The following is a 27,640-nucleotide window of genomic DNA, read 5'->3' as shown; positions in this document are numbered from 1 at the left end:
GTGCCTTGTCCTTGGGTGTAAGAGCTGTTGGGAAGGTGAGCTCTGGAGGTGACTGGATCAGGTTGGCATGTGGGGATGCTGGGCATTTCAGACTGAGCTTTGTTTCTGCCTCGAAACAAATGGACGTACAAGAATTTCTGCAGAAATGAAATTTCTGAAGAAAACATGGGTCTGCTGTAATCCAAAGTGTCTCATGGCGTTACAACCAAAGCATTTCATTCTGGTTGCAGTTCTGGTCAGTGCTTTGCCATACACCATTTAAAAGGAATGAGAGTCCAGAAGAAGTTGCCCTAAAATAAATACAAGCCTTCAAAAAGAAAAAAAAAAGAAAAGAAAACTTGTTTTAGAGTGGGAAACTCTAACGCCACAAAAAAAGGAAACATTCTGTTCCAAGGTTAGCACAAACCAATCTCAACCTTATCAAAAGGCTTTTTAGTTTTTGACTTTAGTTCTGTCAAAATCAGCACGTTCCACTGGATAGTTTTGGCTTGGACCAAGTGGCACTTCCCATCAGAAAAACATGCTGCGCTGGAAAATTTTCCACTAGCTCTCGTTTCTCTTTTTCACATGTTTCCCATTTCTGTGGCCTCTTAGTCCCTGGTCCCTGCTGGGACCCAGCACCCGGCCATCCCCTGGGAGCAGCTGCCCTTGGGGTTTTGTAGGGTGGGCGATCCACCAGAGCTCTGCCACCCTCAGATCACCGCCTGTTTCTGCATGAGAAGGACTCAGGGAGCCCAGTGCTGCTGCAGTCTGAACAGGAGTCAATAAAGGAACTCTGAACAGCGATGAAATGCGCCAATTAGGGCCGACAGAGCTATTTAACCCCCGGTCCCTGGGCTTAGTTTCTCCAGAGTGAGGCTGGGAATGGGATGTGTACTCTCAGCTTGCCCTGTCTTGTCGACTGTTAATGTATCTTTATGGGGAAGTGATTGCTTTTTGGTTCTGGCTTGTCTCTATCATAAATTTAGACATTAGGAACACTTAGGTTTAGAGGAAATATGTGAATCACGCACGCCATCGAGATTCAAGCCTTGTAGCTACCCACAGCTCCTGTCGCTGTTGCTGATATCCCAGCCTTCCTGCTTGAGCATCCCCAGATGAGGGGGGAAAAAAAGTGAGGCTGAGCCTCCTCTGTGCTGTGAGAGGCCTCAAAAATCAGCCAGAAAACCAGCATTGACTTGGTGTTGGTACCTGTTGAGGCATCACCCATCAGGGTCGGGGTGATGTGCAGCTGAGGTGCTCCAGGATGTGCATGGAGGGACATCTCTGCTCCAGGGCCACAAGAGCCCTGGTGCCACTGAGTTTCATGCAGGGATATCTCTGCTTTGGGGCCACAGGAGCCCCAGTGTCACTGAGTTTCATGCAGGGATATCTCTGCCCCAGGAGCCCCGGTGAGTCACAGAGCACACAGCATGTGGAGCCACCTCCAAGTGACTCGATTTAGCAGCAAGTTCCCTGAATGCTCCGTCACAGCTCAGTTCCTCCCCGGGGCTGCCTGGAAGCACAAAGCCACCTTGTCTGAGGAGGGGGTGGATAATGAGGGCAGGAAAAATCCCGGGTTTCTTTTCACGGGGGTTTTCTGGCTTCTCTCATTGCACTGCAATCACTGACCCCTGCTCCTCCGGCCCTGCCCTGTGCTCTGGGCTGAGCACTGCCTCCCCGAGCCCTCGCTGGCTGATATGAGTGGATGTAGCAGTGTTGTTCCCACTTATCTACCTCTCCCAAAAAGCAAATCCACGTCCCGGGGCCGTGTGGGGGGCAGGAGGAGGCAGGGAGCGTGACCCCTCATGGGGGGCCTCCCGCCAGCTCTGACCCTCGCTGCTCCCACCGGGGCTGCCTCCGATGGGTGGTCCTGGCCCTTGTTTACAGCCCCACGTCTCCGAAACTCAGCAGGCTTCCCCAAAACCCACCTGTGAGACCCTTCTGAGGCTCAGCAGCCATTCCTGCATCCTCCTGGAGGGAGGCCGCAATGTAGGCCGCGACCTTAACAGCAGCCCTAATAGCCTGGGTGCCTCTCATAATTTCTGGCACGTTAACACAAAATGTCATGGATCTGTTCATTGCCAGGAAGAACTCGAGCCGTATTTCGGGAATTTTAGCGTAGCTGTTAAGATGAATAATGCTTAGGGTCTCTTCCAGGCTCTGGCAGCAGAGCTTTCCCACTTCATCTGCCCGTGCCTCAGTTTCCCCAGCCGTAAAAGTGAAGGTGACCTGAGGTCTGCACGAGTTGTAGGTGGGGCAGGGAGGTGAGAGTTGTCACCAGAATATTCAGAGGCCCACAGCAAGCCGAAGCCATTGAGGTGAGGCTGCCAATGATTACCTGGGTGGCCTTGGGCACATTTCTTTGTCATTCAGCACCTCTGATTTCCCCATCCCTGAAAGCAGGGGGTAATAATACTTACCTGCCTCTCGGGTGCTGGAGGATTAATTAGTTTCTCTCTGAAAAGCCTTTTGAAGATGCGAGGTTGTCCATAAATATGCAGAGTTATTCCTACAGGTGGGGCGGGGGGGGGGTAGGACTGAAACGTGGTGTCACAGTGCTGTGGGGATCATAAATCTGGGAAAAGGAGGAATCTGTAAAATTGTTTCCTTGTGCAGGGACTTTGTGATAAGAAGTCCGAGCAGTAGCAGCCTGGCAGTCAGGCCAGGCACTGGGTTTTTGGTTTACATGTACACACTGTTCTTCACAGCCCGCTGTTCATGGGCAGGAGTCCTCAAACAACCCAAACAGCTGGGAGGTCTCTTCCCATTTTCCTGCAGAAAGATCTCTAGGACAAGAGAAAATGCATTATAAGAAAAAATACAAGCAGGCAGGCGGTGAAGGGTGCCTGTCCTGGGCATCTGGGGGTGCCATGCTTGTGTTCATGCTGCTTGCAAAGGTTTCTTGACAGCCCTGATGGGTTGTGAGCCACCAGAACTTATATCCCATTTGTCTGGTCACAAAAAAGAAATGAACTGCTTCTGTCTGTGGACAAATTATACTAGCAAAGAGCATGGCATTCCCACGTGCCGTTGTAGAAAATATTTCTCTTTAACGTTAGGAGCTGGTGAAATATCCAGCAATATGTTATATCCCCAATGGATAATGGGAGGAAAGACAAGAGGAAAGCAAGACCACAAGTCAGAAGGCTGTGCCTGGTTAGCAAGCCTTTAAACTACAGGAAAGCAAAGAGGAGTTTTGATCTCCTCCGCAGAAATTCCAGGCCCGGTCACCACCAGCATGGTTTGGCAGGGCTTTTTTTCACCATGCCTTGGCCAGGGGAGCGGAGGGTTTGTGCGTGCTGTAATTCCCTGCGACCCGGCACCTCCCCTGCCGATAGAAGAGGTTTGGTTCGAGTCAGGACACAGGGAACCGGGGCCGAGGCTGGTGGGGGCAGCCAAAATGGGGCTGCCAGCCACTAACCCCTGCGCTGGAGTCACACCTGAGTCAGCAGAGTTTCGGCTTTGTCGCGTTCCCATTGTGGAGGCGAGTGAGTCACCAGCGGGGCCGGGTTTCTTGCTCTGAGCTGGCAGCCCGGGGAGGGAAGGATTTCGTGCTCTCTCCTTTTGTGCCGTCAAGTTTATTTTTATTTTTTTCCTTTTTTTTTTTTTATTATTGAATCTCTTCAGACTCAAGTTCCTCCATTTCGGAAATGAGACTCTCTATGGGTTGCTATCTTGATCCCCTCTTCACAGCTCTTCATTAAATCCCTCCTCCTCGGCACCTGGAGAGCTGTAATAGGGAGAATATTTAGCCTCGGACCGGGGCTCTTTGAGCAACATCTGAGGTACTGCAGAAAACCAAGGAAGAGGCAAGGCAGAGAAAATACTCACGCACATTTTAGGGGCTCAGTCCATCGTGATAAGGTGTCGTGACCTTCAATCTCAACTGAACTGGCTTTCCCCTACTCAAGGCTTCAGCTTCTTTCCCCTCCCTTGTACTCACTTTTCTGGCTGTGTTGTTCTTTTCTGCCCTTGCTTCCCCCCCCAAGCTCCAAGCAGACATATTAGACATTGTCTCTGAGTCTGGTCCCCTTTCTCAGGCCATCAGACATGCCCAGGATCAATTTTCCCATTTGCTTAGAGGTCAGAGTTGGTAAGCGAGAGGAGCTCAGGTTATATCTTGCTGACAGACAAGGGATGACTCTTGGGATGAAGGTCTTTGAGGTGTTGTTTTTTTGCCCACCCTTGGCTCTTCCTGCCCCCTGCCTGCTTTTCCTAGCACCGACTTGGGACCCTGGACGCATCCACTTGGTGCCTGTCCAGAGGAAGAGGAAAGTGATGATGGTGGAGAGACACAAGAGGGGTGTGAAAATTTGTAAGGCTTGAATAGAGAGAGGACAAGTCAACAAAATGAGCCTTGTGGACCAGCTGAGAGGCTCCTCGGTGACGGGGACAGATGGGGGGCAGGAGGGCGATGCGCCTCAGCTGGGGGGTGTCCCACGAGGCCGTGAGGGGAGGAGAAGGACCGGACAGGTATGAGCAAGAGCACACGGTGGGAAAAGAGCTGAGGGAAGGAGCTGGAGCCGAGTCCAGCCCCAAAAAGCCCGGAGGGACGGGCTGCACGGCCGGGAGCTGGTGCAAGCCAGGCAGCGGCGAGGGGCAGCGGCTGCTCAGGTGTGTGGGAACCGGCCGAGGGATTAGCTGACGTGCTGGCGAGGCGGGGCGGGCAGCAGGGGCTGGCTCCTCCGCCGTGACTGAGGAGCCTTTGTGCTTTGTTGCTGAGCACGGGATTTGGCGGCTTTATTGCAGGAAGGCCTTTCCCAGCGCTGCGTCAGCACTTGCAGCCAGAGCCCTTGCTCTGCCAGCCTCCCCGCTGCTGCCACGGGGCATGTTCCCCTCCCCTGGTCTCGGGGGCGAAGCAAAGCAGCTGTGTGAAAGTCAGGGAAGGTACGGCAAGGAGCGAGAGCCGGGAGCAAAGCAGGCATGGTTGGTGCCTTCCCACTCCTCCGGGGTGCAGCCCTGGTGGGGAAGTGGGAGGCCGGCTGCAGCTGGGGCTGTTTGCAAGGGGGAAGCACGGGCAGCAGGAGCTGGGGTGCAGCCCCGCTCCTCGCCGCTGTTTGATCTGTTTGGTCTCACCCCGGCGTCTGCTTTTCTTTCATCTCTCTGTATGGAGAACACCCAGGACAAGCGTGGCTTTAGTCTTGGTTGGGGCCTTTGTGAAGGCTCGATTGAGGCTTCCCAAACCGTAACAGAGAACGCGGGGAGCATCAGAGGATCAGACCCCCTGGGAAAGATCTTTCATCCAAGGGGATCCCGAGGCTGCTTTGTGCTCTCATTATCCAAAGAGGAAAAACTGCATGGGCAGCAGAAGGCAACCCTGCTTTATCCCAAAGGCATCTCCGCTGTCCTGTCCCAGCAGACAGTCAGTGAAGGGCTGGCAAGAGAGCTCACCCACTGCCAGCCTCAAACACTGCTGTCACTGCTGTGTGCTGGCTCTGGACATGAACCCCACAAGCCAGCAACAAGCCTGTTCCTTTTTTTTTTCCTTCTTTTTTTATTTTTCTTTTTCTTTTCGCAAGGTACTTGGGTGAGAGCCAGGTGGGCCATTGTGCACGCTGCCATCTCCTGTCAGCTCCCATAAAGCTCCCAGCTCACAGCTGGGGCCAAGGGATGCTCAGGCTCACAGTTCCTCTCGGCGTGCCCCTACCCCATCAGTTATCTCAGGCCTTTCCCTTGCAGCTGGGTCACCTGGAGCTGCAATCTTCCCACTTCTCTTTTCCGAGGCCACGTCCTGTTGTTCTGGGCAGGCAGCCTTCCCCTCCTAACCCCTTTGGTGCATGTAAGAGGGGGCTGAGCTGGATGGAGACCTGCAGGGGAGGTGTGCTGCTGCAGGAAACTTGGGCAGAGAGACCTCTCCAGCTTTGTAATGAGCTCCAAGCCATCTACAAAGCGGGCAAGGCGAGCTCTGTCCTCTTCTGGAAGAGCAGCAGGGTACTGAATACACCTGGCAATCCATACCAGGTCTCCCTGGCAAGAGGGAAGGTTTTTAACCCCAACGTCGTGGCCCAGCGCCAGCTCAAGCCTTTGCTTCCTGCCACCTGAAATTCCCCTGCTTGGCTTTAGGATCTTTCTTTCCCATTTCCCACCCTGCCTAACGCACCTGTGGTGTTCCTTTGGGCTTTTGGATGCTGGGTGCATGCTGCCCTGCGTGCTGCATCTCAGCCCTTGATCTCCGCTTAAAAACCGGGGGGACTTGAAATAGGAATTCAGGAATATAAGGAGAAAAAGAAACGACTACCAACAGCTGGGAAATTCCAACTTCCAGTTTCATCCCATTTGTACCATCATGAGGAGCTTGTAGACATCTTGAAGTGTCTCTGAGGTGTGCAAGCCCCTGTTTCGGGCAGCATCCCTCATACCGAGCTGCAGGGCAAGGGGCCAGCTCGAAGCCAGGTGCTTGCTGCAGGGTCTTTTGTAGGTGGCAGCACGAGGCATCGCCTTGTCCTTGTGGGAGGTCCAGCTGCTGTGACCTTCTCCACATCCCCTTCAGTTCTCAGTGATGCCAAGTCTATTAGGATGGATCCTCTGACATTTGCATCAGCCGTGATATTGCCACACCAAAGGGCGGCTCATCACACCGCTGCCAAGGGCTGTTTCAATGCCCTCGGGGTGAGATGAGTATCAGGGAACAGGAGAGCGAGAAATCAGCGAGAGGCTCAGCGGAGGCAAGGTTGTGCAAAGCAGAGTGGAGTTCACAGGGTACTTAACAAAGAGGCATTGATTGGAGGCTGGCTGTTGTGACAGAGCTCGCTAATGCCTGGAGATCAGTTCCAGAGCTTTCTATATGAGGGAGCAGGAACCAGGTCTTGCAAGTGTGGGAGCAGCCACGTAACAGCACCTCCTGGGCTCTTCGGAGAAAGGGTTCAAGGTTCAGGAGCCACCAGCTGCCTTGGCTGAGTCAGCCACCTCTGCTCCTGGTGGCGTTACGTGCAGCTGGGTGGAGGGGAGGAGGAGAGAGATGATGCCCTGATGGCAGCTAGTGGCCTCGAAACCTTTGTGTCCTCACCAGGCTGAGTGCTTATTGCTTATTGATCATGGCAGGACTCCACTGGCACCTTTCACATGGCTTTTCTCCTCTCTCTGCCTCTTAGCTTTTGCATCTTAGCATCAGGCAGCAGCTGGGCGCAGGTCCCCTTTCGGCGCTGAAAGGATTCTGCAAAGCCCTCAAGGGTCATCAGGTTCCTTGGTTCTTTCTCAGGATCCAGGCACCGAAGTGCACCCAGACCTTCGCTCCCAGCCCCCTGCCTGTGCCGCAGGGCACCCGAGCTCTGCACGGAGCCCCCAAGGCCTTGCATGACCTAGTGAATATCTGGGCTCGGGATCGTGGGGAAAGGCAGCAACGCAAACCACTTCAGAAGCCAGGGTGGAGGAGTAGGATCCCAGAGGTCTCCACTAATGAGGTCTTGGCACCAACATGTCTTTGGCGCTCAGCTGGGCCTTTTTTACTGCTTTTGGCCCTTAAAAACAAAACAAAGCGAAACAAAAAAAAAAAAACACACACCACCAAAAAACTAATGAGTAAATTGCAGCTCGGCAAGCTTCAACCTATACAGCTCATCCTTCCTGGTGTGCCGGCTGCCCCTGGGAGGTGTCGGAGTGGATCGGTGGGCACCGGGAGATCTGGCATAGGAATGGCAGGATGTATCCCAAGCCTTTTCTCTGCCATGTCGACCACACACATCATTCAGCAGAGAAAAAGCAAGGCGAAGAGCCCCAGCACGGCACATGCACACACACATCCTGCTTAATATGCCCGAGCCTCTCCAGGGGCTGATTAGGGATTTTAGTTTCTCCTCCTCTCCCTGGCTTGCACACTCGGTGCCATCAATAATCTATGCGTTCACCCTGATGAATTATTGAGTGTGTAACGGGGCGAGGACCCGCCGTCCCGGCTCAGTCACCTTGCAAACGAACCCTCCCAGGAGCATGACAGCACCCGCTTTGCCCTCTGGCTTCTGATTTAGGATGGGGAGCATGGGAAGCGGCTCCAGCTCCTTGCAAAACCCCTTTCCTCCGTCTGTTCCCGTTCCTCGCCGTCCCTGCTGGGGTGTGGGTGTTATTGCTGCGGTGTGGAGCAGTGCAATGGGTGCCTTATTGCCCCCGATGGGAGGTTTGGAGGAGCAGCACACGAGGACTTTACCCCGTCTTGCAAAAGAGCCGTGAGTTATTCAGTCACCTGGAAAGGAAACGCGATTTCCGCACGGTGTTTGTGTTCTTTTTTTTTTTTTTTATTGTTTGTTATTTCTTCACTGCTTTTTTTTTTTTTTTTCCCTTTTCCCCTGAAGCCTCTAGAAAGTTTGGAATTTGTTTTTGTTACAGCTGCTGCGTGTAGGGGCCTGAATCGTGGCGTTGGCAGCGCTGCGCCCTTGGCAGGCAATCTGCAGCTGGCACCGGCTTTTTCCCCGGCCGAAAGTCTGACACTTTGCACCTGGGATGCTGAGGGCTCTGCAGCACCTTTCTGGTTGAGGATCATCAGCCCGAAAGTTTGCCTTTTCCCCAGTTTATGTCCCAGTACGGTCTGTGCCGACGCATGGATCCCATGGCAGGAGCAGGGCAAAAGGGGGAGGTCAGAACTGGGAGCTCCTCACCCAAGGTCAAGGAGAACCACTGGCTTTGTGAGAAGGCATTTGGTTAATTTTCAGAGAAATAGCACAAACAGGAATGCCGTAATGATGAGCGAGGGGTTGGGTTGACCCCTCTCATGCTACACACCCACCCCTGCCAGCCTGGCTGGCTGTATATTAAGGGACACACCGCTGGTGGCCATCCCCTTGGCCTCAAGCCTGGCACAGCCTCCTTCATGCCGTGTCCCTTGTCCATGGAGCCCACACAGCCCTGCAAGGCTCCTCCAAGCAGGGCCCGGTGGCTTCCCGGCCTTCTGCGGGGTCCAGCCCAGCTCTGGTGTTTGTGACACCACGAGGCCACCACCAACGTGGCCTCTTGGAGTGGGATTTCGAAAACATGGCTCCGAGCGAGCAGCTGGGGCCTGTGGGGGGCCAGGGAGCTCGTGTGGGAGCGGGGCCAGCAGCACCAGCGCCCCAGCCCCGGGCAGGTCCCGCTCGGGGGGCCCTAAAAGAGGTGGGGACCAGCGCTGCTGAAGCCGCTCCGCTGCGGCGCTGGGAGGAGGAGGGTGTGCTGAGCACACCGCAGGTTGTTCCCAGGGCTTGTGCTACAGGATTGCTTTTGCTTTTGCTCCTCGGCAAGCTCCCACACGCCTCGCCAGGCGCAAAAGGGCTTCAGAGCCGGGCCGCTTGGCAGAGCTGGGGCTCAGCCCCGCAGGTGCAGGCAGCTCGGCGAGAGGCTCCTCGGTGAGGAGCGCTTTTAGCTGTTCTTGCCCCAAATCCCAGCACAACGTACCCAAACCCAGCCCTGATCTGCACCCGCTGCCCCCGTTTCATCAGGAGGCCCCTCTGGGCCAAGTGTGCAGGCCGGGCTGGTGTCAGGAAGGTTTTGTGGTGTCTAAATGCTTGGACATCCTGGAGGCATGAGCCTTCTGGAGGCCTGAACCTTCTGGAGGCCTGAGCCTGAGGTGGCACGGAGATAGCTGGTCCAGCCATGACTCCATCAGAGCAGGAACATCCCTTCCCTCTGCTTTCTGGTGGGACACCCATCCCAAAACGGCCCTGGCTGTGCTGGGAGGGGCTGGTGCAGCCCCAGCAGCTCCCCTGCCATCTCCCAGGACTCGCTGGCTTCACGCATGCAGGCACATGAGGGCACCAGTGCTTTGCTGTGGCTGTGCTGAAAAAAAAAACATTCCTCAGCACCCAGCCGGCGTGGTAGGGTGTGGGGCCAACTGGCGCTTGACTCAGGAAGGGGGCAAGTTCACACAAAGCTCCAGAGACTGAGTTTCGGGCTTAATTGCTGCTGACTGTGGTCAGCTGCTGGCGTCTCGTGGCCGGGCTGGGTTGTTGAGGCTTGTCCTCGGGGTCACGGGCTCGGCATGAAGGAGAAGGGGATTGAGGAGAGGCCGAGGTGGGAAGGGGGCTGAGATCGGGCCGAGCAGGCGTGGAGGGGGCGGCACGGTGGGGAGAGAGGTAGAAGTGGTGTTCGTGGGCGAGATGAGGTGCGTCTGGCTGCGTGGGAAGCTGCAGGAAGGAGCCACTCGAGGCCACGTTCCTGTGGGGAAGGCAGAAGGAGCAGTGCTGGGGGCTGGGAGCGGGGAGTTTACACTGCCCTAGCACTCGGGGAGCCCTTTGGTCCCTGCAGGAACATGGTTGGGGGGACTCCAGAAATGCTCCATCCCCTCAGCTAGAAGATGCTGTCCCGTTTCTCCTACCTTCCATTTTTTTCCTCTTTCCCCAGTCTTTCTTTCACTACCCTTTCATGTTCCTCCCTCTTTGTGCATCTCTCTTTTCTTCTTACCCCTTTCTTCCCTTTCCCCTCCCAGAACACATCCCGGCCCAGGCTGTGCCAGGAGTGAGCAGAACGCGCTTTTCTTGTTCTCACCACCTCGCTCCTCCATTGTATTTCTCATATAAATACCGGCTGTGTAATTACCAGCGCATTATCTCTAAACATACAGATTAGGGAAAGACACGGTGGCAGCCAAAGATGAATTTTGGGGTCAGTCTGGTGGGAGACATTTTTCTCCATCTGGCAGGGGAGGAATTGAATGAGACAGAATCGCGGTCGTGAGCACCAGCCACCACTTCTCCCAAGCACCTTTCGTCTTCCCTCTGCAGAATTAAGATGGAAGGCTCCTAAACGCAGTCACTTCTGTTTGTTTGTGCTTTTTTTTTTTAAAAAAAAAGGCCACAGAAGGTATCCGGATCATGCAGATAGATCATGCAAGGTGGATGGGCACCGCCATAAATCTGCTCTTCTCCAGGAGCTGTTGCTGCTCTGAAATCCAGGCCTCGGTCTTTGCAGCTCATTTAATTACTGGTGCACTTCCAATAGGATTAAATGGATGCCTGAGTGTGTGTTAGCATATGTTAGTACATGCTGTGCTGATAAATATCTGCGCCTTCGTATGCCTACAGACACACAAGTTGTGTGTAACTTGCAATAACTGAGGCAGAGCCTTCCAAGGTTGAAGGCAAAGGGAAGGGAAGTTATTCCTGATCCAACCTCGTGCCTTTTGGTGATCCCGAGCCCCAGGGAGGCTGCAGAGCACTGGGGCTGGTTGTGGTGGGGCAGGAGGTGCTTCCAAATGGGAACGGAGCTGCAGGTGGAGGCAGGTTGTTGCTGCCAGCCTGTAGCCATAGCCTGCTCTTGGATCGGCCGTGACGAGAAGAAAAGAGCGAATAAATAAAGGAGTTCACGGGCCCAGTATCCACCAGCTGTTCTTTTGTTTTCCTTCCCCAAGAAGCGTGTGTATATTCACATCTTCCCATGTCGTTGCAGGGGTGCAAGCTCAGACTGTCTTAGTCAATGACACAGTCTCGGGGTACATCGGGACGGACGTGGTCCTGCACTGCAGCTTCACCAACCCGCTCCCCAATGTGAAGATCACGCAGGTCACTTGGCAGAAAGCCACCAACAACAGCAAGCAGAATGTGGCCATCTACAACCCGGCCATGGGGGTCTCCATCCTCTCGCCCTACAAAGAGCGGGTGACTTTCCGCAACCCGTCCTTCAAAGACGGCACCATTCAGCTCTCCCGGCTGGAGCTGGAGGATGAGGGGGTGTACATCTGCGAGTTTGCCACCTTCCCCACCGGCAACCGGGAAGGTCAGCTCAACCTCACCGTGCTGGGTAAGACACTGGGCAGGTTTTGGGGTGCAGACCTTTTCCTCTGGTTAAACACACGTAGAGGGATCTGAGGCTCCCTTCCTTGGGACTCAGGGAGAAGGCGAATCCTGGGTGTAAATGTTACCTCCCATGCTCTTTTAAGGTGACTGTGAAGAGGTGAAGGGCTGGGAACACAGGGTAGGTCCTGGGAACGTCTCCTCCTCCTTCCAGGCCTCAGCTCCCCTGTCACTTACTACAGGCACCGTATAAGTGACCTGTTCCCCAGGGGAGTGGTGAGTTAATGTACCTGTATCTGTCAAAGGAACAGGGAGAAAAGACAACAGAGAGGCCCTGAGCACAAGCAGAGCTTAGAGCTGTGAGTGAAGAGACCCCACCCAAGGTCTACGTGATTCATTTGCTCTCCAGTTGGGGTTTCTCTCATAGTAACAGGGCTGAAAACCTGTAGCAGGAAAGCACCAACTTCATCATGTATCTGCATCCAGGGCACCTCCACCAGTCTTTCCCTGCTAGCAATTTGCACCAGTTCTGGATTCCCAACGAGGTCTGTCACGGGCGCAGTGGTGCTAGATGTCTCTTGGGTTGTAGCAGAGAAGGTAGCGTTGGCTTTTCTAACCATCCCTTCGCACCCTTTTCTCCTCCTCCTCCTTCTTCGCACTTCTTGCAGCCAAGCCCACGAATCGGATGGAGGGCACCACGCGGCCCCTCATCGCCAAGGCTGGCAGGACGGAGAAGATCCTGGTAGCCACGTGCATCTCCTCGAACGGGAAGCCCCCCAGCACCGTCACCTGGGACACCAAGCTCAAAGGGGAAGCGGAGTTCCAGGAGATCCGCAACAGCAACGGCACCATCACGGTGATCAGCCGCTACCGCCTGGTGCCGAGCCGCGAAGCCCACCGGCAGCAGCTCATGTGCGTGGTCAACTACCAGCTGGAGCGCTTCACCGACAGCATGACCCTCAACGTGCAGTGTAAGTGAGCTGGGGCAGGGCTGGGGAGCAGAGATCCAGCATCGGTGCATGGGTTGGGGGATAAAACTTGGCCAAAGAGGGGTTTGCTGAAGGAGTGGTGCTGGTCGGGTGGAGGGGTGGGAGTGGGGGCTGCTTTCTTGTTCTGGAGGGTGCAGATGGAAGTGATCCCTTGGAATAATGATGTTTTCCCTTTCTCCTACCTCCTTTCCCTCGCTGCCTCTACCATATCCCTTTGTCCCTACCTTTTTCTCTCTGCCTGCCCCCTCTTCTCTTCCTGCTTGCTCCCCTTCCCTCTGCTTTCCCGTCCTGCTTTCCTTTTTTTCTGCCCCCTGCAGACGAGCCAGAAGTCACTATCGAGGGGTTCGATGGCAACTGGTTTCTCAATCGGAAGGACGTGAAGCTGATCTGCAAGTCTGACGCCAACCCCCCCGCTCACACCTACGAGTGGAAGCTGTAAGTACCCGCAGTGCTCCTGCTGTCCCCAAATGTCACCTTCCAGTCACCTTCCTTGGGAGGAAGAAGGGCAATGGAGAGGATCCTGACTCCCTGCCTTTGAGCTGGAGCTTGCTACCAGTACCAGCACAGCCTCAGCACCCAGAATAACCTCCTAGTACCATCACCTCGCAGTGCCCCTGCGTATATCATTGCTCCGCTGCCAAACAACAAGGGATTTCCCTTCCTTAAAGGGGCACAAATAGCGCAAAATTCCTCTGCGTGTAAAAAAAACCCCAAACTTTCCTTGGAAGCAGCCCTGGCTGTGAGCAGGAGCTCCCCTTTGGAGCGCTCATCCCCACGCATCTGACATTAACCAGAAGTAATTCCTCGTCCTCCAGGGCTCCAGCTCTTGGCTGAACACACCAAAGGGACTGAGCAGCGAGCGGGGGATGCCCGGGGAGCCGGGTGGGAATTGATGGAACCTGAGGTGGTTCTCCCTCCCTCTCTGCCTTTTCTATAAGCACTTATGTAGCTTTAAAAAAATAGAGAGATAAAATGGATCCTTTCTTCTTTTCATCTGGCATTTGTCATCGGGAAAGAGGCTCTCAAAATGGCTTTGCAAGGAGCTGGGCATATTGTCTCTCATTTTGCTTCCAGATCAAACTGCTCACAATGCAAGCCTGAAGAGGATTGTTTTTCTTGCTTTTTTTTTTCTGTTCTCATCCCCAGCTCTCTCTGGTGGTTCTTCTAGCTTGATTTAAACTCTGAGGGGTCTCTCTGGGTTCCTCTCAGCATTGCCAGGAAGGTGTTGGAGGCAGAGATGCCCCTTGTGGCACCCAAGGCAGAGGAGATGCCGGCTCTCCATGCAGCAGAGCTGAAGAATTGAGCTGAAGTGAGCCCTGTGGGATGGAGCCGAGGACAGGAGGCAGGTTTTCTCTCAGCTTTTGGGCAAGTCATCCCTTTGTTCTGGTCTTTCATGCAAGGCTGAGCTCTTGCTGGGCACCTGGGCAGCAGGCTGTCCGCAGCAGGAGCTCACAGCCAGCGGCACGAGCATCTCCAGCTCCTGCCCCGCAGCCATGCTGAAGGCAGGCTGAGAGCAGAAGCATGGGGCAACCCGCTGCCAGATTTCTCAGCCAGGTGATGTTCTCGTAGCCCAGGGCAGGAAAAAGGGTTAGCTACCGACTGGGCTCAAGCACAACAGGGGATGCAGGTGTCAGGGCTGAGCACGGCACAGCATCACCGGCTCCGGCGCTTCGTTTCCACACCTGGTTGGCACGCTGGGGGGAATAAATTCAGCTCTGGCAGAAATAATTCCTGGCAACTTCGCGTTTTTGAGCCAGGCACTGAGTTGGTTCCTCTGTGCTTGTGGGGTTGGTGATTTATTTTTTTTTTAACACTGGAAAGAAAGCTTTTCCTGTGAATTCTCCGTGAGCTGTGAGTGTGTCCATTTGTCTGTCTTTAACCCGCTGTCCTGGTGAGGGTTGCTTGATGTACAGCTCAGAGGCAGAGGGAGCAGCAATACTTGGCTTTGAGGAGGGCCTGTGGGGAGAAGAAGGGAGAGAGGGAGAGCACGGAATTAGAGAGTACAGGCTTCTAAGCCCAACAGCTCTTCGATCCAATTTCCCAGCCTCTCCCTTTGGCACACTTGTTGGGTCAGTTAGGACGGAAAATAGGATTATTGACCTGAAAGAGGACGGAAAGGAAAGCTGGACTGCAGCTGAAGGTAAGGAGAGGGCAGGCAGGAGACAAGGGAAGCAGAGGGTGAGAGCGAGCAAGGCTGGCCAAGCTTCCTCTCCTCTCCTTTCCCGGTGAGGAGCTGATAGAAGCAGCCCCAGCCTCCCTCAGCAGCTTCCAGGTGTGCCTTGTCTGTAAATTCGGAGCCCTACTTCACCCCCAGGCTGCTCTGCTCCTCCACCAGCATCCCTGGCTCGGGGTGGCTGGGGAGGAGTGCCCCTTTTTCTGCCCCAGCTGTTTGCTCCCCGCATGTGCCCGTGTGTCTATATAGACAGGCCAAATTTGCCCGTGTGCATTTAGGCACTTCTTTGCAAATATAATTATGCCCCATTATTGGCTTTTGTTTCTTACAAATTGCTGACAATATGTGCACATTTTTGTTGGGAGGAGGGGAAAGAACTACTTGAGTAATTTTTAATTGCCTAAGAGAAGTAATTACTTTACTTTGCTTCAGTAATTAAGAATAACCAGGCCATGTGTGTCGTTTCCTAACACACAGGCTTTTTTTTATTTTTATCTGCCTTTGTTCATTTACTCTGTGTACCTCTAGACTTAGCTTTGCATGGTTCCAACTTCACACTTCTCTGACTCTGCTGACACGGGCAGGCCAGCGATGGCAGGGCTGTAAATTAGCACCACTTTACTCGAGCTGGAGTTACAATTAACACCGGCTGATCGGCCAGCAGTTACACGGGCAGGAAAGTGGAGTAAAGCAGGGTTAGGTCAATGTCCCATTCCCATATTTTCCATCAAATGGGAAGTTAAGGCTGGAGAAACACCCTCAACATGGGCCTGCTAGGGGTGAGCTGCCTGAAACAAACCCATCAGCTGGCTGCTTTACCCCACGTTTGCACCCACGTGGGGATTGTGCTGGGAAATGAAGCACTTTAAGCTCCCAGGCTGTGCTCTGGACAGGGAGAAAATGGTCTAAAAGCACTCCGCATGCCATTAGCCAAACCCAAGGGGCTAGCTGTGACCCAAATATTGCCGGTCTCCCTTGAAATCACCGAGAACAAAAGATCCATACAAAGAGCTGATCCTCATCACGCAAAGGATTTACCCCGGAGACACCCCAGACTTTTCCCTGTAACGCTTCAGCCCCAGGGTTTGGTTTCAAGCCTGGCTACGTGGCAGGAGCAGAAGCAGCATTTCAGCATCACCCCTGCAGGGCTCCTTGGTCGTCTTGAGCACCACCTCTGGGCTCTGCCATGGTTTTATTCTCCCCTAGGCCAAACGGGACGCTGCCCGGCAGTGTGGAGATCCAGAACAACACCATCTACTTCAAGGGGCCCGTCTCCTACAGCGTGGCCGGCACCTACATCTGCGAGGCCTCCAACGCCATCGGGACCCGGTCGGGCTTGGTGGAAGTCAATGTCACAGGTAGGAAAGCACTCGGCGTGCTCTGAAAGAGGAGGAGGAGGTGGGGAGAGGAGGTGGGGGTGAGCTGCTGACCTCTGCCAGCCAGCGATGTCTTCTCAATGTCTGTCTGAACCCCCGGTGTCCCTGGGGGGAAAAGTCTTGGTGCAAAGGGAGCAGGGGCTCTTTGCTTTCTCCTGGGTTTGCTTGGATTTTTTTTCTCCTTTTCTCTCGTCGTCTTTTCCTTTCTTACACCAAGAGGCCTTCGGTCTCGTTCCCCTCGTCTTCTTTTCTGCTTCGGGCTCGGGTGGCTCATTGGACGTGTTAAGAGCTGAGACATGTCGGGGAGGTGCTTGCTGGAAGGTGGAAGGAGTGGGATGAGGACAGAGGGAAGGAAAAAAAGCACACAGATAGGTCAGGAGAAGACGGTGACACCTGCCACAGCCCCCCGGGACACCTGCTTGGTGGCTGGGGTGATGCATGGGGGGTCTGTGGTGGGCTCCTCCTGGTGTCCCTTGTCCCCAGGGGACAATATCCAGGCAGCACAAGCTAGCTGAGCTCACAGGGTGCTGGGGCTCCAGAGCTGTGCCCCCCGGGGCTGGGGGTGCACAGAGAGGCTGGGGGGCTGCAGTGGTGAGCGCCGAGCTGGTGAAACTGGGAGAACTGGGCAGCCAGGAGCCGTGACACCGCAGCCGGCACCCTCGCCGCTGCCTTCCCCTCGCTGTGACGTGGGGGAAGCGGGCGAATCTTCCTCTATCCGAGCGCTCGGAGGTCAATGGATGGGATGTGCTAATTAGATGCTAATTACGAAGCATTTATTTATGATCATTATCACTGTGGCAGGCCTTTAATTCACACCTCCTGTCCTGGAGCCGTGCCTGCTGAGTTGTTCCCGGTACATGCTTTTCTCTGGGGGATTTTTTGTTTGCTGGGGGGAAGGAACCAGACAGACAGAGCTCTGTGCTGAGCACATCCCTGCCCAAAACCCCAAAAAAAGGGCAAGGTCGTGGCCAAAACCCAGCCAGCTGCTGGAGGTGCCCAGCAGAGCGCCGCGTTCCTGGGGCTCTGCAAACTGCCAGCCCCACAGGGGCAGCACACAACGTTGGGTAGAGGTCTGCCTGCATTCCCAGTTTATTCCCCAAAATCCAAATCGTGGTGCTGAGGTTGAACAAGAGGGACAGAGGGACGCACCAGCAGCCCCCGCTAGGAGCAGGGAGCAGCCGACACGCTAAGGCAGGGCTCCGGCATGTAAAAAAATAAAAATAAAAACCACCACGCTTTTAATAATTCATGGGATCTGAATATGTTTATCCAGCTCTCCCTCAGGACCGATTAGGCCAGTGCTGGGGAGGGCTCAGCCGCCCTCGCTCAGCTATTACAGGTACATTTGTTTGGGTCTTGCAGACAATTTCGGGATTGTCAGCAGACCACGAAACATCTTTCAAGAGATGCATGCCGTAAACGGAGCTCAATCTAGTGAGCAGCCAGCCTGGGGAGAAAAAAAATAAATAAATAAAAACCACAGAAGGTTGATGCAGAGAAAAACCTGCAGCAGCCGCCCAGCATCCTCCATCCCAGCCCCCGGGAGGAGGAGCAGGGCTGGGTCAGCCCCGATTCGTTTCGGGGGGGAGACGGCTGCACGCTTCTGCTGGAGTTTGAGCGTATTAAAGGGATTGATAAGTGGAAATTTAATATTTTATTCCTGCAATCTGTTCCTGTAATAGCTTCTCCCGCCTTGCAGGACCTTTGTCAGTGGCAGCCAAGCCGTGTAGTGTGACATGTAGCTCTTTATTCCGGCCGGGAGGGTGACATAATCAAAGTCTGGGGGTATGGACTGCCTGGGGCTGCCCTGCCTGCTTGCACACGCGTGTGGAGGGGAGCTCCCCTCCGTCTGCGACCCCAAAAACCGCCCGCTGGCACGGGGCTGCCCTGCTGTGCAGCCGTGCGTGAGCATCGGCGCACGTGTGAGCACGCACGTGTTTTCGGGGCCGTGCTGGGGTGCAGCAGCTTTTGTTGCCCCGTGACATGATTATTGCGTGCCCTGGCCCTCGGGCACACGGGGGTGCGTACAAATTTGGGGGGGTTTGCAGTTCGGGTAGGGGAGAGCTGCAGGAGCTCTCAGCAGGGAGTTATTCGCACACCAGCAGCCAGCCCAGCGCAGCAAGGTCACAGCAAACAGCCCGTGGGGTTGTGACGGGCTCCGAGCACGAGATGAAGAGCTCTCCGGGCAGCACCACAGCCCAGCCACCACCCAGCTCCTGGGTGCTAAGAGGACGCGGGGCAGGGGGCTAAGGGCAGCTGGATGGGGGGGCTCTGCCTGCTGCTGCCCCTCCAGACGGCATCTGCTGCTCCCCGCCTGCTGGCATCCTGATTGACAAGCGGTAGGTGACCTGGCAGGAGATTAAAACCTCGCTTGGCATCTGGCCTGAAAGCCGTCACCCTCTGACACGCCAGCGGCAGCTGCTGCACTGCTGGATGGGTCGCCAGAGGTTTGTTCTCCCCCCTCTGCCTCCTCTGCTCCCTGCGCCATGGGGACGGGAAGGCAGGACCCCTGCTGCAGGAGGTGGGATGCTGAGAGGGAAAAGGGCAGCAAAGCTGCCAGGTTCTCCAACCAGCCCTGCCAGGGCTGAGGTGTCTCCCTGTTGTGACTCAGGAGCAGAATGGGTCAAAGTCCCGGGATAATTTGGCGTGGATGGGTTGCCGCCAGCAATCTGTCTCCAAAAAATAATAAAATGAACCACTCTGTTTGCTTGGTGCCAGCTGGGAGCTGGGAACCCACTGGTTTTAGGGCTCCTGCTCCTCCCCAGAGCTGCTGCTCGCCCCTACCAGCTGCTGCTGCATCGGGGGCCGGTGCTGAGTTTCTCCTTGGCCCTTGATTGAAGGGAAGAGGACGGGGCTGTGACTCCACGAGGAGCCGTGCCCACAGGAAGCAGCCCCTTATAAAACACCCAAGCAGCACAATGAGCACTGGGCTTTTGAAAAACCCTTTCCTCATCATCATAGAAGAATAATCTGGTGGCTAAAAATACCTTTTTTTTCTGATCAGGGCCCTTCCTGCCCTTGGGAGCAAGCTCTTGTCCCTGTGGGTTCTCTGATGTCTAATGAGGTTTAGGTCCCACCTCTGCCAGGGATCCCACCTCCGAGAGCTGTGTGGTGGGGATAATTCTGCTCCTTCTCCATCAGATAGCACCGAAATTGGCCAGCAGGCTCAAAAAGCTGAGGGATGGATGGGCGGGCAGCGTGATCTGCATAGGTCCCTTTTTTTTTTGTGCTGGAAACCAGCCATGAACAGAAAGGAGCGATTTTAACACCTGTATTTTTTCCAAAGCCACCCTCGTGATGGGGACGGTCGGCGTCGTCACCCCTGGGTGCTGCCAGCTCCCAGCTCCCAGCAGCGGGAGAAGCCCCCGAGCCCCCTCCTGGGGGAGGCAGGAGCAGGACGATGCTGGTGGGATCAAAGGGAAGGGGAGCGAAGCCCCGGGGCCATCCCCAGCCCCCTCGCTCCCAGCTGCCGTGCGGGAGCTGGCACGGGGACAGGGAGCTGGGCTGAAAGCAACAGCTGGCAGAGCCGGGCAGCGGGCAGATAGTGTTGCTGCTCTAATTCCTATTCACACAGCGCTCCCTGTTTTTATGAGGGCTGGGAGGGGGGGAGCAGGAGGAGGACAGGCTCTTTATGCTGGCATTAAAGCCCGGCTTGTTCCCCCTCCCCGCTCTCCGCCGTCTCCTGTTTCCCCACTCTGCTTTTCACAGCGGCTTTAATTCTCTCCAGACTCTCTTCCTAATGGATTTTTCACATGGAGGGCCCCCAGCGCGCTCAGGCACCGCACCGCTCTCCAAAAAAAAATTTCACGCACCCCTCGGACACAAAAAGGGGGGGGGATCCTGTTCCCACACTTCCCCCTCCTTGACGCCCTGCGCCCGAAAAGCGGGTGGGCAGCACCCTGCCTCCCCTTTGTGGGGCTGCGTGCCCAGAACCCGCTCCATCCCGAGCCACCAAGGAGCCTGGCGGTGTCCTCGGTGTCCTTGTGGCAGGGCAGGGGCACCCAAGGGTCCCTCTCCCAACCCTGCAGGGGGGGTGCCCAGAGGCCACGGAGAGGGGCGCTGGGAGGCAGCGGTGGTCTGCACCGCCATCCAGCGGTGGTGGCACGCCTCGGCCCGCCCTGGATCCCTCTTTCCTCTTTTTTTTACCCATTTCTGACCGCCCCCCCCACACCCCAGGCTTGGCCACGCTCCCCTTCTGCGCCCCCTGAGCCCCTTGGTCCCGCAGGCTCGGAGCGCGGTTTGGGCAGGAAGGTGGGAGATTTGGGCTGCGGGCTTCCCACTTGCCCAATCCCTCTCTTCCCACGGTTCGGTTTTGGTTTCTCCGGCATGGGAAGTGGGCCACGGCGAGGAGGACGTGGACGGGAGCTGAGCAGAAAATAAATTCAGCAGAAGAAGGTGTGAAAAGCCCGGGAGCGGCGCGCTGGCTGCCGTGGCCGCGGCGGTGGCCTTGGCACAGGGGTGGCCCGTAGGCGAGCGTTATCTCAGGGGCGGGCAGCACAAAGGGCAGGAGAAAATAAATACACACGGGAGAGGGAGGAAAACGTTCGCCTTTGCCTTTCGTGCCTCCAACCTGGGCTGATAAGGAGGCTCGTCATGGGAACTTTGGGGTCTGGGCAGCACGGGAGCTGGCACGAGCAGGGCTGGATGCTGCGCGGATGCTCGTGTGGTTGAAGCGGAGCCCTCGGCAGCCAGGACTAGCAGGGGATGGACGTGACATTTCTTGCTGGCTCGGCAGAGAGGCTTTGCATTCAGCAGCTGGCTCTGACAAGCCTTCTGGTGAAGCAACATGTGGTTTTGGCTTCCCAGAGCCCAGCCTCAGCTCCCCGTGCTGAAATGCATGCCCTCGCTCCTGCTCCGAGGGCTGTCTTTGGAAGGAGATGCTGACTCCTGCCTGCGCAGCATCTTTCTCCTGGTTCTGGCTGCAGCAGGGAGCCTTCCATCTGCCTGCCCCCCAGCCCGTCCTGCCCACTGTGCTGCTCGGCGCCTGCTTTCAGGCTCGTGAGGCTTCGCTCGAGGCGAGGCAGCGCTGCAGAAACCACGGTGCCGCGGCTGGGACGATGTCTCGGGAAAGGCAGGGGTGAAACAGCTCCCAGGCACGAGCAAAAAGCTTGTGCCAAAAAGATCAGGCCGGCGATTGCTCGCATTCAGAGCCCGTGTCCAAAACGTGCAGCTGCTCCTGGAACTGCCTCTGCGGAGAGGAAGCAAACTCTTTTCTCCCCTCTCCCTTCGTGGCTGGGCTGCCTTGTGCTGCAGGGCAGCTCCCTGCACTGCTCTGCCTTGCTCAGGGTTTCCTGCCCTCCTGCAGAAACTTGGCTGCCAGCAGCAGACTCCCACAGGCCCGTGACGAGGGGACAAAAAGCAGATCCAGCCCCAGATCCGCTTTCTTTCAACCCCTCCCAGCCCATCGCCCATCCTGGCTGCTCTTGTGGAGGACGTGCTGAGGTCCTGCGGTGCCTGCCGGGTATAAAGTGAGGGTTGGGAGGGTCCTGAGCAGCAATAAAAGGGCTCGTGGCTGGGTGCTGGTCCCACGGTCTGCTCATGCTGTCGTGGCTTTCTGTCCCTCTCTTCTCCCCCTGCCCACATGGATGGGGGTGAGGGATGGAGGGTCCGGGCACAGCAGAGCCCAAAATGACCAGCATGACACAGGATGGGCCCTGAGGACCCCCCTTAACAATACCTAGGGGTGCCAGGGGGTGTTAACCTGGCTGAAATTCAGAGGCAGGTGAAGGACAGAGACAGCCACTTGGTGCTTGAAGCCTCCTGGACACCGCTGCTTGACGGGCAGTTGGAGAAAAAGAGCAGAATTTGGCCAGGGGCTGTCAAGTGTGCCGAGGGAGGGCTGGGGAGGGTGACTTACGTCCTGGGTCAGACTTTATCCGTGCCAAAAAGCATGGCTCAAAGTGCGTGAGAGAGCAGGGAGCAGCTTTCCCATATCTCTTCTACTCTTTCTGGCATTGTTTGTTTATGGGGGGTCGGGGTATCTGCTGGAACAAGATTAGCTTGAGCCATGGCACCGCGCCGGCCGTAGGAGCAGCAGGGGGGGAGGTCGGTGTCCCTGCGCCGCCGGGCAGCCAGCCCCGACCCCGAGCATCACCGTGTGCCCGTGGGGTGTGTGTGGGGGCAACGAGGTGCTGCTGCCCTTGGGGGTGGGCTCAGGGTGGGCTGGGGTGCTGAGGAGGGGGACACGGAGCACCGCAGCCGCTTGGTGCCCACTACTGGGTGGGTTTGGGGTCCTGCTCCTGGTGCCGGAGCATCGTAGGGCTGTGGGGACGCGTGAAAGCTCCCCGTGAAATGGAAAACACCCGGACCGATGGCACTGGGGGTGTGGGATCTGAGCACGCCTGGAGGAACCGGGAGGGGTGGGAAGGGAAACGCCGCTTCCAGCCTGCTGGGCTCCTGCATGCAGCTTGGGCAGCTTGGCACGGCATGGCCGCATCCCCGCGCCGGGGCAGAGCTCCTGCCCCGACCCCTGCTCTGACGCACCCTTCTCCCCTTTCCCTGCTTTTTTCCCTTCCCTGTTCCTTACCCTCATCTTCCCACCCCTCCCACCCACCCCACCCAAAAAAAAAAAAAAAAAAAAAAAAAAAGGCAATGAGAGCATGGAGGGAGGGCGCGTTTCCGCATGGTTTGACACTGTTCCCCCTTCCATCTGTCTTTTCCTACCCAGAATTTCCCTACACCCCGTCTCCAATCGATGATCGCAAATCCATGGTGCAGCCGAACATCCCCACCCCCGTGATCGGGGGCATAGTGGGAGGCGTCTCGCTGGTCCTGGTGGTGGCCGTGGTGCTCTTTGTGGTACTCCGGCGCCGGCGTCACACCTTCAAGGGTGACTACAGCACAAAGAAGCACGTCTACGGCAACGGCTACAGCAAGGCCGGCATCCCGCAGCATCACCCCCCCATGGCCCAAAACCTGCAGTACCCCGACGACTCGGACGACGAGAAGAAGCCGGGCCCCCTGGGAGGCAGCACCTACGAAGACGAGGACGAGGACGCGGGCGGCGAGCGCAAGCTGGGCGGCCCCAACAAGTACGAGGAGGACGCCAAGCGGCCTTACTTCACGGTGGACGAGGGCGAGGCGCACCCCGAGCCCTACGACGAGCGGACACTCGGCTTCCAGTACGACCCCGAGCAGCTCGACATCGCCGAGAACATGGTGTCGCAGAACGACGGCTCCTTCATTTCCAAAAAGGAGTGGTACGTGTAGCTCGCCTCCCGGCTCCAGCCACGCGCCCGCACGCAGCCACGCGCCCGCCAGCTCCCCCTGAGGTGCCGCCGAGCCCCCCCGGGGCCCCCAAGCCCCCCGCACGCCCCCCAAGGACTTCGGAGGCTCCGGCGCTGGCGAGCGGGTTGGGGAGGGGGACACGGGGGGTGTGTGTGTGGGGGGGGGGAAAAGCTTTGCTTACGGATCGTTTTTTGTTTTTTTTTTGTTTTGTTTTTTTTTGGGGGGGGGGCGGCGGGGAGGGGACGGGAGGTGGGAGGTCGGGTAATTATTTTCTCGGTTTTGGTTTTTTGCCTTTTTAATTTCTCTGGAAAATTTTCGTCCCCTTCTGTGGTGTTTGTATTGGTCGGTGGCGTAGGTGTTCCTCTTTGCTTTAACGACTGGTGCCCAGCCTGTATATTACACTCTGTTCGTGTCTTCATAGCTCAGGGGGCCCTTTGGCCCCGCGTCCCTCCCCAAGGTTCCTCCTCCCACTTCGGCACCCCTGAAACACTGGAATTTGTTTGTATGTTGTCGTCTTCTGCTTTGTTTTAACCCGGGGAGGGGGCCGGCCGGGCTGTCCGCAGGACAGAGGCCAGAGGAGCTGGTGGCGAAGGAAACGGAGGTGCCAGGGCCGGCTGGAAGGACTTTTCTTCCTGAGCACGTTGCTCCCAGCAGGGCTTGGGCATTGTCCCCATCGCCTGCTGCACGCCTGGGGGATCCGCTCCCGGGCCGGAATGACTCGAGAAAAGGAAAATGAGGAGAGAAGGGGGAGGAAAGCCCCAAAACCAGCCCCGGGTGCGTGGGCTGATAGCAGGGCAGGGGAGCGGAGCTGCCATTTTCCTCCTCCCATCCATCACCTCCTGCCTGTTCGTTTTCCGTCTTTGTCGGAGCGTTCTTTATAACAGAAAGACGAGGAGTATTTATTGCTGACATTTTTTTTCCCCCCCCTGTGATGGCTCGAAGCAGCCCTGGCCCCTTCTCGCAGCCCCCAGCCCCGGGCTGCACCCGGGGGGCAGCGCTCCCCCCCTGCCCACCGTACTGCAGGGGCTGGGGACAGGCCCCGTGCTTTTATTATACCACTAAGACTTAATTGTCATGTGTTTACACTTGATTTTGTTTATTTTTTTTTTCCTCTTTCTTTCGGTCAGAGCATGCGAGCGGTGCTTAATCCCTCTAGCAGCAGCCCGAGCCCATGGGTGCGTTGCTTGGCCTGCTTTGGTTGCCACTTTTCCCATGTCCTCTCCCTCTGATCAGCAAAGCCTCGGGAGATAGGGCAGGAGGGAGGGAGCCTGGGCTACTGATCTCGTCCTCCTTCCCCCGGGCCCCCACAGTGGGATTTAGGGCTCGGGCTGCTGCTATCTCTGCTCCGTGGGTAAATGGGACTCCAGGCTCCCGGGCGCTCTGACACTGACCTTATCCAAATCAGATTCACTGGGTTGGGGATTATCGCTCTTCTTCTTCTTCTTCTTTTTTTTTTTTTTTAATTTTTATTTTATTTTTTTGTTTTGTTTTTTTAATTGGATGTATAAATAAATCTTTTGTTTGAAAAGAAACCCCCAGTTCTCCGCGCTGTGTTATCACGCCCCTCTACCACCAGCAGGGCTGCTTTCTCCTCCTGCCCTGCCCGCTGGGTTTTGTTCCCCAGCATCCAGCGGTTTTCCTGCTGCAGAGCCAGACCCACGCAGATGAGTCCAGCTCAGCTCTGATCCAAGCAGCCTCTGGTGCTTTCCTCGGTGCTTTCCTGCTTCCTGGCTGCTGGCAGAACAGCCCCGCGCTGCAGGAAGCCCTGTGGCCACCTCAGCCCTAAAGCTGACCCTTACCAAAACATGGCCAGCCCTTCCCGTGTCCCTCCAACCCCAGCAGGAGCACCCCAGAACCAAGCAGCCCCCGCAGGGGATGAAATCTCTGCCATCCCTCTGTAATAGATGATATGGGGCTGTTGCACGCCGTGGGGTCCAGCAGCGATTCTTCCAGGAGGCAAATTCGCCTCCCCAGCATTTCAGAACCCCAAACTGCTCCCAATTTGCTGACACCGTAGTTATTGCCCTCACTTTGAGGTGTCATTTTGGGGATATAACCTCCTTGGCTTGTCCATTGCCCATCTGGGGGCTCCGGAGAACAGGGGGCTCGGAGGAAGAAGAGGAGGTAGCGGGTAGGGCATGGCCAAAATTCCCTGGTGTAATACCCTGGGCACCAGGGGTCCCACCACGAGCCCCCCCAGCTTCCCAGGAGGGTCTCAGCTGACCCAAACCCAAGCCCAAGCCTCCTGCTCCTCCACTCCCCTGCCATCAAAAAGTGCTGTGGAGGTGTAAAACCCCGCCGGGCCCAACCGAGGGCAGGCAGGAGGCTGGGACCCACTCCCAGCACGTCCCTGTCCTCTCCCACCCATCACCTGCTGAGGGCACGGCGCTGCCCTGCCTTGCTGAGGTGCCAGGAGCTGCTGGAAAAGTCCCAATTTATGCTGCAGCTCGTTAGTTGAGTCAGCTTTGGGTTTGGAAAGGGTCCCCAGAGAGCACCTCCAGAGCCAGCCAGGCAGGAGAGGTGAGCAGGGAGCTGGGGGCTGCCCCAAGCCCCCCGGGCATCCTGGTGGAGCTCACCCAGATGAACAAGGGCTGAGCCCCAGCTCCTTCCCTCCACGTGCTCAGGAGCTGGCACATTGGTGTCACAACCCCAAACGATCCTATAGTTGACGTACAGACACCCCAGCAGTTTTCCTGCTGGGGCTTACGTCTAGGATTATTCATTGCAATTCGCCCCAGTGATGTTATTTTCCCTTATTTAATTACTTTTTTTTTTTTTTTCCCCCGGTTGTAAAATCGTTTTCATTCAGTCAAGGGGGAAAAAAAAATAAAACCTGAAGATTTCTTTAGTAAAAAAAAAAAAAATCAAACTGAAATGGTAGCACCAAATTGATTGCAAAGACACGAGGGACAAAGGGAGCCATTTTCCTGGTGTTGAGTCAAAAAAAAAAATAAAAAAGAAACACAACTGTTCAGCAGAAATCACCGAGGGGTTGAGGGAGAGAGAGAGAGACTCAAAAGATTGATCTTCAAGCAATTAGAGAAGGGAATGCAATTAGAAAGGGGGCTGCAGATCTCCTTTGCTGTTTGCCTTTCCCCTACACAAGCACGCACACGTGGATTTGGGCAGTTTTGGGCTCAGAGCTCAGAGGGAAAGCCCCCATGGCCGAGAGGCCGGGAGGTGGGTGAGGGCATCGTGCCGGCGGCTGCACGAAGCTCAAGGGGGTCCAAAATGGGTCGGGGGTCCCAGGATGGGGAGAAGCAGGGGGGTGAGGGGCTCGCGGTGGCACCCGGTGCCGCGGGGAGAGCACCAGAGCCACAAAATGTGCTTGGGGTGAAGGCAACAGGCAGGATCCTCGCTGGCACACCCCGGTGCTGACCGAGGTGTTCTCGCTGAGGATCTGCTTTTTTCTTTTCTTTTTGCCTTTTTTTATTTTATTATTTTTTTAAAACGTGATTCCTTAAATCCGGTGATTTTATCTCGTTTTCTTCTTCCTCTTGCTGTAATTGTCAGTGTGGAATAAAGACTGCAGACAGACAAACAGCCCCAACCCCACTTCTTTTTTTTTTTTTTTTTTTTAATCTGTGTTGTAAGTGCTTTTGTAAAAAATAAAAAATAAAAATAATAATAATGTAATGGACTTTTATGATTTTTTTTTGTTTGTTTGTTTTTTGTTTTCCATCCTTTGTAATGATTTGTTTGTTTGGGGTCCAGGGGGACATTTTCATGGTTATAATTTGTGTGGGCAGGGTGTTGCATCACCCTTCCTTTTACTTGTACAAAAAAAAAAAAAAACACAATAGTGGCTCAGCTGTGGAAAAAAAAAATGTACTTTTTTATAAATAAAGAATTTTAAAAAAAGAAACACTCTCCTCTTTTTGCGCACCTCTGGCTGCGTCCTTCTGCATCCCGTGGCTTGTGGCTGTCAGGGGTGGTGGGGGCAGGAATGGGATTTGCTTCCAGCACCCCGGGGCTGCTCCTGTGCTCTGCAGTGCTTTGCAGTGGGAATTCCTTGCGGATGAAGGAGGAGGCTTAGGAGATCTCCGAAACAAGTCTGGAGATCTTGGGAGCCTCCTAAAAACAGCACCCCAGAAAGGGGACATGGAGCGATGGCTTTTGCCAGTGGAGTGGGTGGTCTTATGAGAAATTCTTGGGCAATAGATTCAAAATAAATGAGATGGGATTTTTTTTTCTTTTTTTTCC

The 27,640-nt window shown here is 55.6% G+C and overlaps 1 protein-coding gene across 3 annotated transcripts in view; it reads left to right on the top strand.

Moving 5' to 3' along the window:
• The window catches only part of NECTIN1 (nectin cell adhesion molecule 1), an 80,213-nt gene that overhangs the window by 26,296 nt on the left and 26,277 nt on the right, over positions 1–27,640 (top strand). For 2 of the 3 annotated variants that reach the window (XM_038167600.2, XM_027444244.3), the window contains exons 2-5: positions 11,329–11,679; positions 12,341–12,643; positions 12,979–13,096; positions 16,041–16,192. In XM_038167600.2, coding sequence (XP_038023528.2) covers positions 11,329–11,679; positions 12,341–12,643; positions 12,979–13,096; positions 16,041–16,192 — 924 coding nt within the window. Of the gene's footprint in view, positions 1–11,328; positions 11,680–12,340; positions 12,644–12,978; positions 13,097–16,040; positions 16,193–22,877; positions 26,307–27,640 lie in introns of those variants that run through there. The other variant, XM_027444243.3, reaches the window with a different exon arrangement.

Source organism: Anas platyrhynchos, chromosome 25, assembly GCF_047663525.1.
Source record: "Anas platyrhynchos isolate ZD024472 breed Pekin duck chromosome 25, IASCAAS_PekinDuck_T2T, whole genome shotgun sequence".
NCBI classification, from domain to species: domain Eukaryota; kingdom Metazoa; phylum Chordata; class Aves; order Anseriformes; family Anatidae; genus Anas; species Anas platyrhynchos.
This window is presented reverse-complemented; position numbering and strand designations above follow the sequence as displayed.